At 37.8% G+C, this 11,690-nt stretch overlaps 2 protein-coding genes, 1 long non-coding RNA gene and 3 pseudogenes across 6 annotated transcripts in view; 4 read left to right on the forward strand and 2 right to left on the reverse strand.

The window, feature by feature from the left end:
• LOC100182562 overlaps positions 1-524 on the forward strand; it is a 19,998-nt gene extending 19,474 nt beyond the window's left edge. Inside the window, exon 31 of the mRNA XM_026838095.1 lies at positions 479-524. Coding sequence (XP_026693896.1) covers positions 479-524 — 46 coding nt within the window. The remainder of the gene's footprint in view (positions 1-478) is intronic.
• On the forward strand, positions 388-2,850 carry LOC113474945 (poly [ADP-ribose] polymerase 12-like). The gene is made up of 2 exons (XM_026838100.1): positions 388-656; positions 1,862-2,850. The coding sequence occupies exons 1-2, from the start codon at positions 548-550 to the stop codon at positions 2,125-2,127; spliced, it is 375 nt and encodes a 124-aa protein (XP_026693901.1). The 5' UTR covers positions 388-547; the 3' UTR covers positions 2,128-2,850.
• Positions 2,851-4,701: 1,851 nt separating this feature from the next.
• Positions 4,702-5,578, forward strand: LOC100179432 (annotated as a pseudogene). The gene has a single exon (XR_001975119.2). The product of XR_001975119.2 is annotated as a glutathione S-transferase Mu 1 pseudogene (transcript).
• A 1,080-nt stretch (positions 5,579-6,658) lies between these two features.
• On the forward strand, positions 6,659-8,305 carry LOC108950206 (annotated as a pseudogene). The gene has a single exon (XR_003396661.1). The product of XR_003396661.1 is annotated as a glutathione S-transferase Mu 1 pseudogene (transcript).
• Positions 8,306-8,798: 493 nt separating this feature from the next.
• Positions 8,799-9,223, reverse strand: LOC108950207. The gene is made up of 2 exons (XR_001975120.2): positions 9,058-9,223; positions 8,799-9,001 (listed from the first exon to the last, which is right to left on the reverse strand). It is a non-coding gene; the product is annotated as an uncharacterized LOC108950207 (long non-coding RNA).
• A 652-nt stretch (positions 9,224-9,875) lies between these two features.
• Positions 9,876-10,707, reverse strand: LOC100187317 (annotated as a pseudogene). Its single transcript, XR_001975118.2, has one exon. The product of XR_001975118.2 is annotated as a glutathione S-transferase Mu 3 pseudogene (transcript).
• Between the last annotated feature and the right edge of the window lie 983 nt (positions 10,708-11,690).

Here is an 11,690-nt window from a genome sequence, read left to right on the forward strand (position 1 = left end):
CAATTGCTCCAACCCAGTGGTCACTAATGGGTTGTCCAAATTATCAGCCATACATAAAAAAAATGAAAAAATCTCTCCAAAAATTAATGACCCACAAAGTAACATACATGGTAACTCATAAGCTGGCACGAGGTGTTAAACCCGTGGGATAACGACTGTCGTTTTCCGGCCACGCGAGGATAAAGTAAGTTACATTCATTCATTCATTCAAAATAAATATATAATTATAATCCTTTAAATGCTATCTAGTATCTGGTATGAAAAAAAAGTTTTAAATACACCAGAGTCGTTGAAAAATTATTTACATTATGCCTGGTAAATAAACACCCACAAAGTTACATAGGTGGTAACTTGTAAGCGGGCATTAGGTGTATAAAACAAAACATTCATGATAAAACTTGTGCTGTTGCCCCATTAAAAGAAAATAAATGAATGAAAAACATGCTCTAGAACTTTTTCAATCATCAATTATATTCAGATTGAACGCATTCAAAACCCTTCATTGTACAAACAATATAACTTGAGAAAGAAGGATGTTAAAGAACATATGGTGTCTTCACATCCTGTTGAGAGAGAACTCTTCCATGGGACTTCACAGAACGATGCAGACACGATATGTACAGATGGTTTTAACAGAAGCTTTGCTGGGAAAAATGGTAAAGGCAGTGTGCATATATTGTATTCTATATGGTTGAGGCCCCGCAGCGTGGCAATCCATGGGTTCTAGGATTTAGGTCAGAGTTGGTGCATTACCCCAACAACTATGCAGTATGCATATAACATAAAATAATCTGATTGTTTTCTTCGAAAACGATAGTGTGATCATGTGTTCTCTGCGCTAGTGGCATGCGCGCTAACGACTGTGTCACTAGCAACAAGTTTGACGGCAAGTAACTGGATATAACATGACATAACTTTTATTTATTTCTTCAAAAACAATAGCAAAGATCAAATTATTAAAACAAAGAAGAGAAGAGAATCCACACCAAAATGACAGTTTTTAAAACATTAGGTTTATTCATTAAAAAGAAATTGAACTTTATTGAATAATGGTATGAGTTTATGTCCCCTACCTACCTTCAGGGAAATTACAGACTTCCGTATCTGCTGAGGTCCATGCAGTAACACCCTGGATCAGTGGTACTTAAACTTTTTTGTATGCATTACCCTTTTAATAAAGATGCTTATCAGATTTACCCCCAATATGTAATATGGCGGTCATTTATTAAAAAGCAAAAACAACTAATTACATCAGTTATATTTAATGCGACGGATGCGCTAGCTTTTTCGCAACGAGTTGTTCAATGTCTTGTAAAGTACTTCACTTGGCACAATTTATCTGCCCCGTCAACTGATGTGGATTTTGATTGGTACCTCATTTAGCCTCTAAATAAGTGAAATTTACCCCCAGGGATAAATTTACCCCACTTTCAGAAATGCTGCTCTATATAATAAGCCAACTCTGGCCTATATCCCATGCTGCCTCACTTTAGGACCTCACCCATATAGAATTTACATTGATATAATTCTTAACCTCATCCGGCGCCGTGGCGTAGTGGTTAGCGCGCCTGCCTCTAACCCAGAGGTAATGGTTACCATTGTGGGCGTATGTGTCCTTGGGCAAGACACTTAACGACAATTGCTCCAACCCAGTGGTCACTAATGGGTTGTCCAAATTATCAGCCATACATAAAAATGAAAAAAATCTAAAAAAAAAAAAAATAATTACCCACAAAGTAACATACTTGGTAACTCGTAAGCTGGCGCGAGGTGCACACCCATGTTATAACGACTGTCTTTTTCCGGCCACGCGAGGATAAAGTAAGTTACACTCTACACTCACTCAACCTTTTCTCTGCAGCTACACTGTATGGAAAAGGTTCTTATTTCGCTGTCAATTCATCTTACTCCATGGATTATGCATCATCGTGCATGTTTCTTGCAAGCGTTATCACAGGGGATTATTGCCAAGGTCGCCACAGTATGATAGTACCTGATGTGAAGCCTGGCAGAGATGGAAACAACAGAAGATATGACAGCGCTGTGAATTCAACCACTAATCCGACCATTTTTGTTTCTTTCAGCGACCCTAATGTATATCCAAGCTATCTACTCACATTAAGATAAATATATTTACCTTTAGTTGTACTTTACAATGTAGCACCCTTTAGGTGTCAGGGTGATGGGTCAACTCTTGCCTAAATCTTGGGTGTCATGCTGTAGTCCTAGTTCCCCATCCTATGTAGAATAAAATCTTAGTATTTTGTTTGTTTTTCACTGCTTAGTATTATCCAACCATGTGCATTTTAAAAACAGTTCCTGCCTACATGATCTTCATTAGTTTGCTGCCTCATGCTTTCCTTTGGACTTACAGTTTAAGCCAGAGTTGACTAATTACCGCATCTCCCATGGTGTTGCAGTATGGGCCTTACCATATATTGTGTTAGTAGTTTTTAGGTTGATAAAGCTGCCTTGGCAAATTATGCTGTCTGCCGATTTTGCAAAAAAAGTTTTGCATGGAATTAAAACTTTCTTTCAAATTAAATTATCACTTGGCAAATTAGTTGATTTTTCTGCTTTAACCTTTCTATTAAAAAAATACCACTCTTGTGTATCTGCCTATGGCCCTATATCAATATAACTACTTAACTGATTTCGTTTTTTCTGCTGTTCGTATCACAGTATTGCTGTATCAGCCATTCAATTATTATTTCATAATCCATCATTTGTTGCTCTAATTATTCAATCATTTTGTTTTAAAGTGTTGCAGTTCCTGATTGAAGTTCATAAGCTTGCTTTGTATAGAATTTCATTTGCATCAATTGCAATTAAACATAAAATTCCAAACTGCCAGTGGTTTATAAATACCTAAGCTGTAAACACATCTACACGAGTGTGTGAGTTCTTGGACAACAAATACACATAAGAAAAAATAATTACCCGCAAGTTACATACGTGGTAACTTGTAAGCGGGCAATAGGTGTATGAACACCCGTGTTATAGTAATTGTCGTAGTCCGGCAACGCGAGGATAAATAAGTTACATACGTGGTAACTTGTAATCGGGAACGAGGTGTATGAAACAGAACACCCGTGTTATAACGACTGTGGCATTACACTTGAAATTCGCTACTGTAAACAAAGAGACAAGTTAAGTTCTGCTGCAAATCCTGCAAGGTATAATTTTGATGTAAGGAGTGTACCACATTGGGCTTACCGCATTATACAAAACATCATGTGGTCATATAATAGGGTGAAGGAAGACGGGACACCTTTAGCACACCTAATCGTGTTTTAAACAGTGAACAGCGGTCTATGGGAGTCGTGAGGATACGGTTTTCTAATTCTTTAAATGTTCTTTGTTCACTACCAAATGGGACGAAAAAATAGAATGAAAAGGTGTCCCATCTTCCTCCACCCTACTATATATTGCAGTGGTAATTATAATCTACAAAAGAAAATAATAACCTACCACTATAATAAGAGGATAAGACACGAATACACAAGTGCAGCGTTGTATGGTATTGGCCTCGCCCATTCTACCAATCACTGCCGTTTAAATGCTCGTATATAACTACTTGAAATCAGAGTTCGTGTATATACCGGCTCTGCTTGAAATAAGTGTTTGCTTAGTCAAGCTAAAGCAATGTAACCTTTGTTTTGCTCTTGTTTGGTGAGCATATATATCTGTAGCAAACATTAGATATAAGCCATGTTGTGCACTAGCTTATAAGTTGTAGCGTTTAACCTCTGCGTTGTATTGTGCTTGGGCTATGGTTTATAAATAACCAACATTTTATCGTGTTTTTATGAAGATTTTAGATAAATTACGTTTGAACCTTTGTCACATGGTAAAGTAAGGTGAGATAGGACAGGTTTTTATTCTCTTTTCTCGTTGCGTTTAGTAGAAAATAAAGAATATTTACAGAATTATATTTTCGTGGACCCGCGACTGTAAAAGAGCGTAGTTTATTGTTAAAGCGCGATCAGGAAATATGGGATTTATGTTCTAACGGTATCCTATCTTACCCCACAGTACTATAGTAGGGTGGGGAAGATGGGACACCTTTTCTTTCATTCTTTCAATTTTCTCGTCCCATTCGGTAGTAAACAATGAACATTCAAAGAATTATAAAATCGTGCCCTATAACGACTCCCATCGACCCACAATAATAAAAAAGAGTAGAACGAGCAACTGCCCAAAACCGTGATATTATTATTTCTAATCACGTGGCCGCCAACTCCGTCCCCATTTCGCTTGGCCTCCATTATAAAAGATAGTCGCACAGTGATTTTAGGAGGTTTTAGCTGTTTATTTCAAACACCACACCAACTATTCAAGTTTATTAGGCCAGTTAGTTATTTAAGAGGTTAACGCTTACAGTTTAGCGGTTGTTTAGGAAATTTAATTATTTAATAAATTTAATTGAAAACATTCAAACAAACGGTTTGTTAGTATATATATATACTTGGAAATAGTTATTTTTCCTTATAAATGTAAATTAAGTCAAAAAACGAGGAAAAACTACATAAAACGCCCGGCTTCCATTGACTACAATAGTAAACGGGAACGACTCGCGAAAAAGAGAGAGTGTATCAGCTCTCTCCTTTACCGACATGAGAGATGCGCGTTCTATTCTTTTTTATTTCTGCGCATCGACCGTTGTTAATTGTTTAATCACGATCAGGATATGTCGTTTTTTGTGCGATTAAATAACGTTTTTCTTTTCAAAAGGAATACCTGGGTATTTTATTTAGTAACAACGCTATGTCTAAAATCCTACTCGGGTATTGGGACTTGCGCGGTCTTGGGGAACCAATTCGTCTGATGCTGGAACATGCTGGTGCTGACTATGTAGAGAAGAAGTACCAGCATTATAAGTTGGCCGATGGCTATGATAGAACTGACTGGCACTCAGTTAAATTTAGCTTAGGGCTTGCTTATCCCAATCTTCCCTATTTAATTGATGGAGACGTAAAAGTTACTGAGAGTTGGGCAATCATGAAATATTTATCAAGAAAATTTGAAAAACTTGGTCCTGAAAACGAAGAAGAACGGATCAAGTGTGACGTCACAGAGGGTGTTGTTCAAGATTTTCGTCAAGGTTTTACTTCAATGTGCTACAATCCAGATTTTGAGTCTTTAAAAACGAATTATCTTCGCGATTTACCAGGAAAACTGGAAATGTTCGAAAAGAATTTGAGCTCTTCGGGTTGGCTGGTGTCGTCGAAACCGATCTACGTCGATTTTGCTTTATGTGAAATCCTAGACCACTGCTCTGCTACCCAGGTTGCTATGATAAGCATCCCATAATACTTGGTTATTTGGAGAAGTTTGAGTCACTAGAGAAGATTGCATCTTACAAAAAGTCAAATCGTTTTCAGAAGCTTCCGTTGAATGGGAAAATGGCGTGGGGTGGCGAAAAAGAAATCTAACTTGGCGTACAACTGGTTTAAGACAAATATACACTTAGAGTTAAATCATGATAAATTTTCGCGCAGTAGTTTTTTCCATCGTTATAAAATACCCTGTGCTTTTCTGCATATTTGTGGTGATGAACAAATAAAAGTTAGACGCCGACGTATTGATATAACATATAGTTGGGTGGGGTAAGGTGGGACACATTTTCCTTTCTCGTTCCATTTCGTCTTCAATAAAGAATATTTACAGGATTATATAACCGTAGCTTCACGACTGTTGCATATTGTTTCTAGTTTTTCGTATGTGTAAAGTTTGATGAAACTTCACCAGTTACCGCATGTGTGTAACTTGCTTTCTAATTACTCACAAAGTTGCATACGTGGTAACTCGTAAGCTGGAACGAAGTGTATATGAACACCCGTGTAATAACGAATGTCGTTTTCCGGCCACGCGAGGATATAGCAAGTTACATTAATTCATTCATTTTAGAGTGTAGAGTGTAACTGTAGAGTGTAGACCAATGACATACACAAGCGTCACAAACTCAATTATACGTTTTGATGCTGTCACAATACGTGTAGTATCGCGTCATGACTTCTGGCGGAAATGTCACTGCAGCGTGCAAACGACCTTGTGCTTACGCTTGCTGTCTACCCTTGCAACCGTAGGCGCCCTTACGTTGCAGGCGCATTTTAGGACGACCTTCTAGTTACTTAGAAGAGAAAGAAAACTTTCAGGATTTTCGTGCAGACTTTTTCTTTCTTTCCGTTTCGCACTGACCTGCCAGCAAGAGCGATTACTTTTAACTCTGCAGGCGTGGCATGATACGTAGTTGATGTTAGGGTAGCCTGGCTATACTGTTTAAAAGTGTTCATATTCCGTTTAAGTTGCCTGCAAGTAGAGTATAATTTTATTCTTGATTTTGTAGTATATTAAACCTAGGGTGCACCAAAATATGCCAGGGGTGCACCAGTACAAAAGTGTATACAAGGGTGCATCACAAACTTCAACAATTTTCAGCAATAATACTGAGTTTTGAACATTTTTAACAAATTTAGCCATTTTCTACAGTTTTTTTATATGAATTCTATATCTTGCATCACAGGGAATTGCGAAACGTCATTAGTTTTACGTTAAAGCAATCAGGGGTGCATGAGTTCGTCGCAACAACTTTAGGGGTTCACCAACCCAAAAAAGGTTGCAGAGAACTGCTATACAGTTCACACATTTCGTTAAAGTTGTGAGCAAGTTGTTAGCCATGAAAAAATTAGAATTAGGTTGTCAAGTAGCTTATTTTAACGACTGTCGTTTTGTTGCTAATTTACTTCTCTTCGCGTTGTTTTAGTTATTTGGCCTTCCCTGTATTCTAAGGGACGCAAATATAATTTGAAGTTGATGTTGACAGACGTTTAACCTTAACATAATTACGCTGTATAACTTTATATTCTACTTTGAGAATTTTATAATCAAATGTGTAGCATATATTGGACCATATCCTATACTCTTCGTTGTTTTAATAAGTTTGATCTTCGCTATCCTATTATAAGGGATATAGTAGGTTGGGGGAAGACGGGACACCTTTAGCACATAATATCCAAAAATCCTGATCGTGTTTTGTCACTTTAGTATACTATGATTAGACTGTAGCATATTATCAAACTTTGCCCATTATGTCGAAAATGATTGTCGGTTATTGGGGGTGCCGTGGACTTGGTGAACCGATTCGTCTCATGCTTGAATACGTGGGTGAAGTTTATGAAGATAAGAGGTACGGCCATTGTAAGGCAGGGGATGGATGGGACTTGAGCGCTTGGTTTGACGTTAAGTTTACATTGGGATTTGAATATCCCAACGTACCGTATCTTATTGATGGAGATGTGAAAGTGTCAGAAAGTTGGGCCGTGTTGAAATACATAGCGATGAAGCATAAGCACCTTGCGCCAGCCAACGATGAGCAGCAGATAAAATGCAACATCGCTGAGGGCGTGGTGTCAGATTTCAGGAAGACGTACAGAGATCTCTGCTACAATGCTGATTTCGAAAAGTTAAAGGGGGCATATACTGAAGGCCTTCCTGCAAAGTTGGATTTATTTGAAAAAAATATCGTTCTATCTGGTTGGTTGGCTGGCCCTAAAATCACCTATGTTGATTTCGCATTCTGTGAAACCTTGGACGAGATGCGCCTCACCTTCCCCGGTTGTTTCGACAAACACCCAAACCTGCTGGACTACCTCGAAAGATTTAATGCTCTGGAGAAAATTGCAAGTTACAAATGCTCTGACCGATTTCACCAGTTCCCAGTCAACGGTAAAATGGCGGCTTGGATTGGAGAAGCAGAATAAAGACACCTTTACGTCGTCTATACTTGTAACATGTAGGGATGGATAATAAGACGGGAAACCTTTGGCACATACTATCTGATTATCCTGATCTTGTTTTAGACTATTAACAACGGTCTATGGAAGTCGTAAGGATACGGTTTTATATTTCTTTGAAGGTCTTTTAACGAGAAAATTAATTGAAAAAGTGTCCCATCTTTTTTCACCCTACTACATACATACGTTGCTTTGTTAACCGTAAACGTTATAAATGTAGCTGACCCTGCTTAATGTTATGGACAAACTCCTGCCTAAATTAAAATTTTCTTTCGGTGTTTTCATTGATAAATCATAAAAATGACGTTCGCATACGGCATACCGAACTATTTAAAAAAGATTAAGGTAGTAAAGATAGAATTGCTCTATTAGCAACTACCAACTTGCAGCGTTCTTAACCAAGTTGCCTGATTGGAAAGTTTGATTTTTGCGTGTAGGATATGCCGCGAATGTTAAAAACGTATTTTAGTTACTTCCAGTTTAATATTAAATCATAATGTATCCGTAAAGCGATGTCTGACACACCTACAAGCAACAATAGTGATTCAACAAGTTTTTCAAATTCGGATTTTTTATTTTCTGATGATGAGCTTTTTCAATCAACATTTTTGCGCCCTGCTGCAGGCTGTTTATTTGATCCAGAATGAACCTCGGAAGAGTTAGCAGCGCAGGAAAATATAGAAGAATCAGCTGTGGTTGCAAACTCTAGGCGATGTGAAGCAATGGATTGGTAAGATTTCTTTATGTGCGAAATATTGAAAAAAAGGTCTGTTACTTCTGCTACCAGGCATAGTACTAACAATATATCAGTGGCTCATCTGGTATAAAAACGTGGTGTATTTCCAACGTTTCGTCTGCCATACGGCGAGACTTCATCAGGGAATGAAACGCAACAGTTACAACAAGCGAAAAGCAGGAAAGGGTGAGAAAAAGGCGATATTAACGTGATAAGGGCACTGTAAGGAAGAGACGGTCAGAGGGCAAAAACGCACAACGGCAGTCACGTGAAAAATCGGAATTAAAAAAATGACTGTTATGACTGTCTTTCAGGTGCAAGTGTGGAAAATGCGGATTAATGGCTACAGAGAGTGAAAGCAAATGTTGTAATGAGATCATGCAGTTTTTCGAAATAAACCAGGAACAGAGAATTAAATGCATTACTGAACATCCTTCGTTTGTTTCGGCATCGGGTGCAACTTGAATTCCTAAATTGTAAACATGTCAGTGTTTCTATACCACCAAGAACTATATTTATATTTACCTTTCGTTCGAAATGACACATATGCTTGTGTTTTGGCATGCACAACCTTTATTGGCGAAACTTGGTGTACATGCTTCACTCTCAGCTTGGAGATGGTTTATCATTCATATTGCAGGGTGGGGGGAGATGGGACACCTTTAGCACATAAAATCCAAATATCCTGATTGTGTTTTAAACAATTAACAACGGTCTATGAGAGTCTTGAAAACATAGTTTCATATTTCTTTGATTGTTCTTTGTTTACTACAGAATGGGACGAGAAAATAGAGTTAAAAAGTGTCTCATCTTCCCCCATCCTACTGTATAGTAGGGTATAGGCAGAGGTGAAATTTCACGAAGTATCTAATACATAATAAGTATTGTCCTACATTAATTACACCATAGGTAGATTTCTCTACAATGTAAATAAATAAGTTATATTCGTATTTATCTCTTTATGTAGCCTAAATACTTCTCCAGTAGCCAATATACTTTACCAGAAAGAATACCAAGGCTAATCTGGCCTAAACGGAGCAGTATAACTTGTCCCGTGCGAAAAATAAATGCGTTTCCTGCGCATTTTAGCAGCAACGCTAAAGCGCACTAAAGCGTGTCGGCGGTGTGTGACGTCACGACCCGTTTTCAAAAAAGTCGAAAAATCGCATCTTAAAATGGAAGTTAAAGTAGTAAAATCACGATTAGGTGTATTAGAACTGTTAAATCTAAGCAAATGAAATATTTATTTAGTCATTAATTGTGTTTCCAATCAAGTCATCCCTACTGTTTAATGTGCCTTTAAAATATTTTTAAATCTTTGCTACCGTAATCGAAGAGACAAATAAGTTATTATTGTACAATAATACGTTTTGTTTGTTTATTAAATGGTTAATATCACGCTTGCCCACCGGCTTGGGCCATTGGACCATTCACAGGACATTTTTGAAACTTTTCTGACGTTTTATAAGCAGCGATTTTTTCCAGGGAATCAAATCTCTTTAAACTCTTGACGAATAATGGATACTTATCCAAACTGCCAGGTAGACAGACCCGAAGGTGGTCTAAGAATTCGAAGAATGCGAAATCCACATATTTTAGATTTGTACCACACAGCCAAGTATGATGTTCCAAACTCCGTTGCAGTTGTTCCAACTTTGGCGCGATTTCTTGCAGGAATTCTTCTTTCGACGTCACAAACGTTGCTGAGTAACATAAGTCGTAAAACTGCTTTCGAACATCTTGAACAACGCCTTCTGTGACGTCACACTTGATCCGTTCTTCTTCGTTTTCAGGGCCAAGTTTTTCAAATTTTCTTGACAGATATTTCATGATAGCCCAACTCTCAGTAACTTTAACGTCTCCATCAATTAAATAGGGAAGATTGGGGTAATCGAAGCCAAGCGAATACTTGGGCTCGGTCCAATTCCTGTCACTGTAATCTTCCTTCTCCTTTATAAACTGATATCTCTTATCTTCGTATTCGAACCCAGCGTATTCCAACATTAAACGAATAGGTTCGCCTAACCCTCTAAGATCCCAATACCCAAGCAACATTTTCGTCATGGCGACCAGAAATACTTAACTGGCCTTAAGAAAACTAACTGATGAAACGGTACTTTGCTTGCTAGAGTTAGTTGGTGTATAAAACGGTCGCACAGGCACACGCGTTGTTGGATCAATATCACATATTAATAATTAATAGCAAGTTGCTGAACCAGCAATGAGACAAAACTAACAATTCAAAATCGTCTGGTTTGAAAGTAAATACAGAATACATTTTTTCTCTTTTCTTGTTCCATTAAATCAAAAAGTATTCACAGGATTATAAAAGCGCACCTTCACGACACGATCAGGAAATATAATGTGCTAACGGCATCCCATCTTACCCCGCATTACTATATACACATAGCAACGTAGGTCTACATGTATGAACTTATAAACTTATTCAACAATAAGTTAATATTCAACGCGCTTTAAGTTACTTCATGCTAATAATAATAATAAACGTAACTTGTAAATTGCAGGTATTTCGAAATAAGTCAAACAATCGCTATTATGATGAAATGAATTCACAAGAAACTCGTATCTATTCAATGACTTAGTAATATAGGATAAATGGGATACCTTTTTTCATATACCATCTAAATATCCTGATCGTGTTTTAAACAATTCACAACGGTTTATGGGAGGATACGGTTTATATAGTACGGTGGGAGAAAATGGGACACCTATTTATTTTATTTTCTCGTCTCATTTGGTAGTAAGCAAAGGACTGTATCCCCACGACTACCATTGACCGTTGTGAATTGTTTTAAAAACGATCAGGATATTTAGATATTATGTGCTAAAGGTGTCCCATGTCCCATAAATTGTCGAAAACCGCACCCACACGAACGTCTGGACCCTCGGGCTTTAAGAAGCATTAACGTGACTACGTGACGATAAACGTGAACAAACATTTAGACTATTTGGATAACTCATTAGTTGCCACCAGGTAAGAGTAATGACCGTTAAGCGTGATGTACAGATACAGCGGTAGCAGCATCCAACCAACAGGCAGGCGGTTTAGGGTATAGAACTCTAGAATGTACTGCGTTCAAGCAAGCGTATAGCCCATTGAATACACTGAGTCGGCGATGGCAGGTGGTTTATATATT

The sequence above is a fragment of the Ciona intestinalis genome, unplaced genomic scaffold (assembly GCF_000224145.3).
Source record: "Ciona intestinalis unplaced genomic scaffold, KH HT000054.2, whole genome shotgun sequence".
In the NCBI taxonomy this organism is placed as follows: domain Eukaryota; kingdom Metazoa; phylum Chordata; class Ascidiacea; order Phlebobranchia; family Cionidae; genus Ciona; species Ciona intestinalis.

What these genes read in the sequence shown, in the direction of transcription:
- LOC113474945 (XM_026838100.1), top strand. Translation starts at nt 548, where the DNA reads ATGGTGTCTTCACATCCTGTTGAGAGAGAACTCTTCCATGGGACTTCA. An exon ending in AAGCTTTGCTGGGAAAAATG is followed by an intron (nt 657 to 1,861) that starts GTAAAGGCAGTG and finishes TTTTCTCTGCAG; the next exon opens with CTACACTGTATGGAAAAGGT.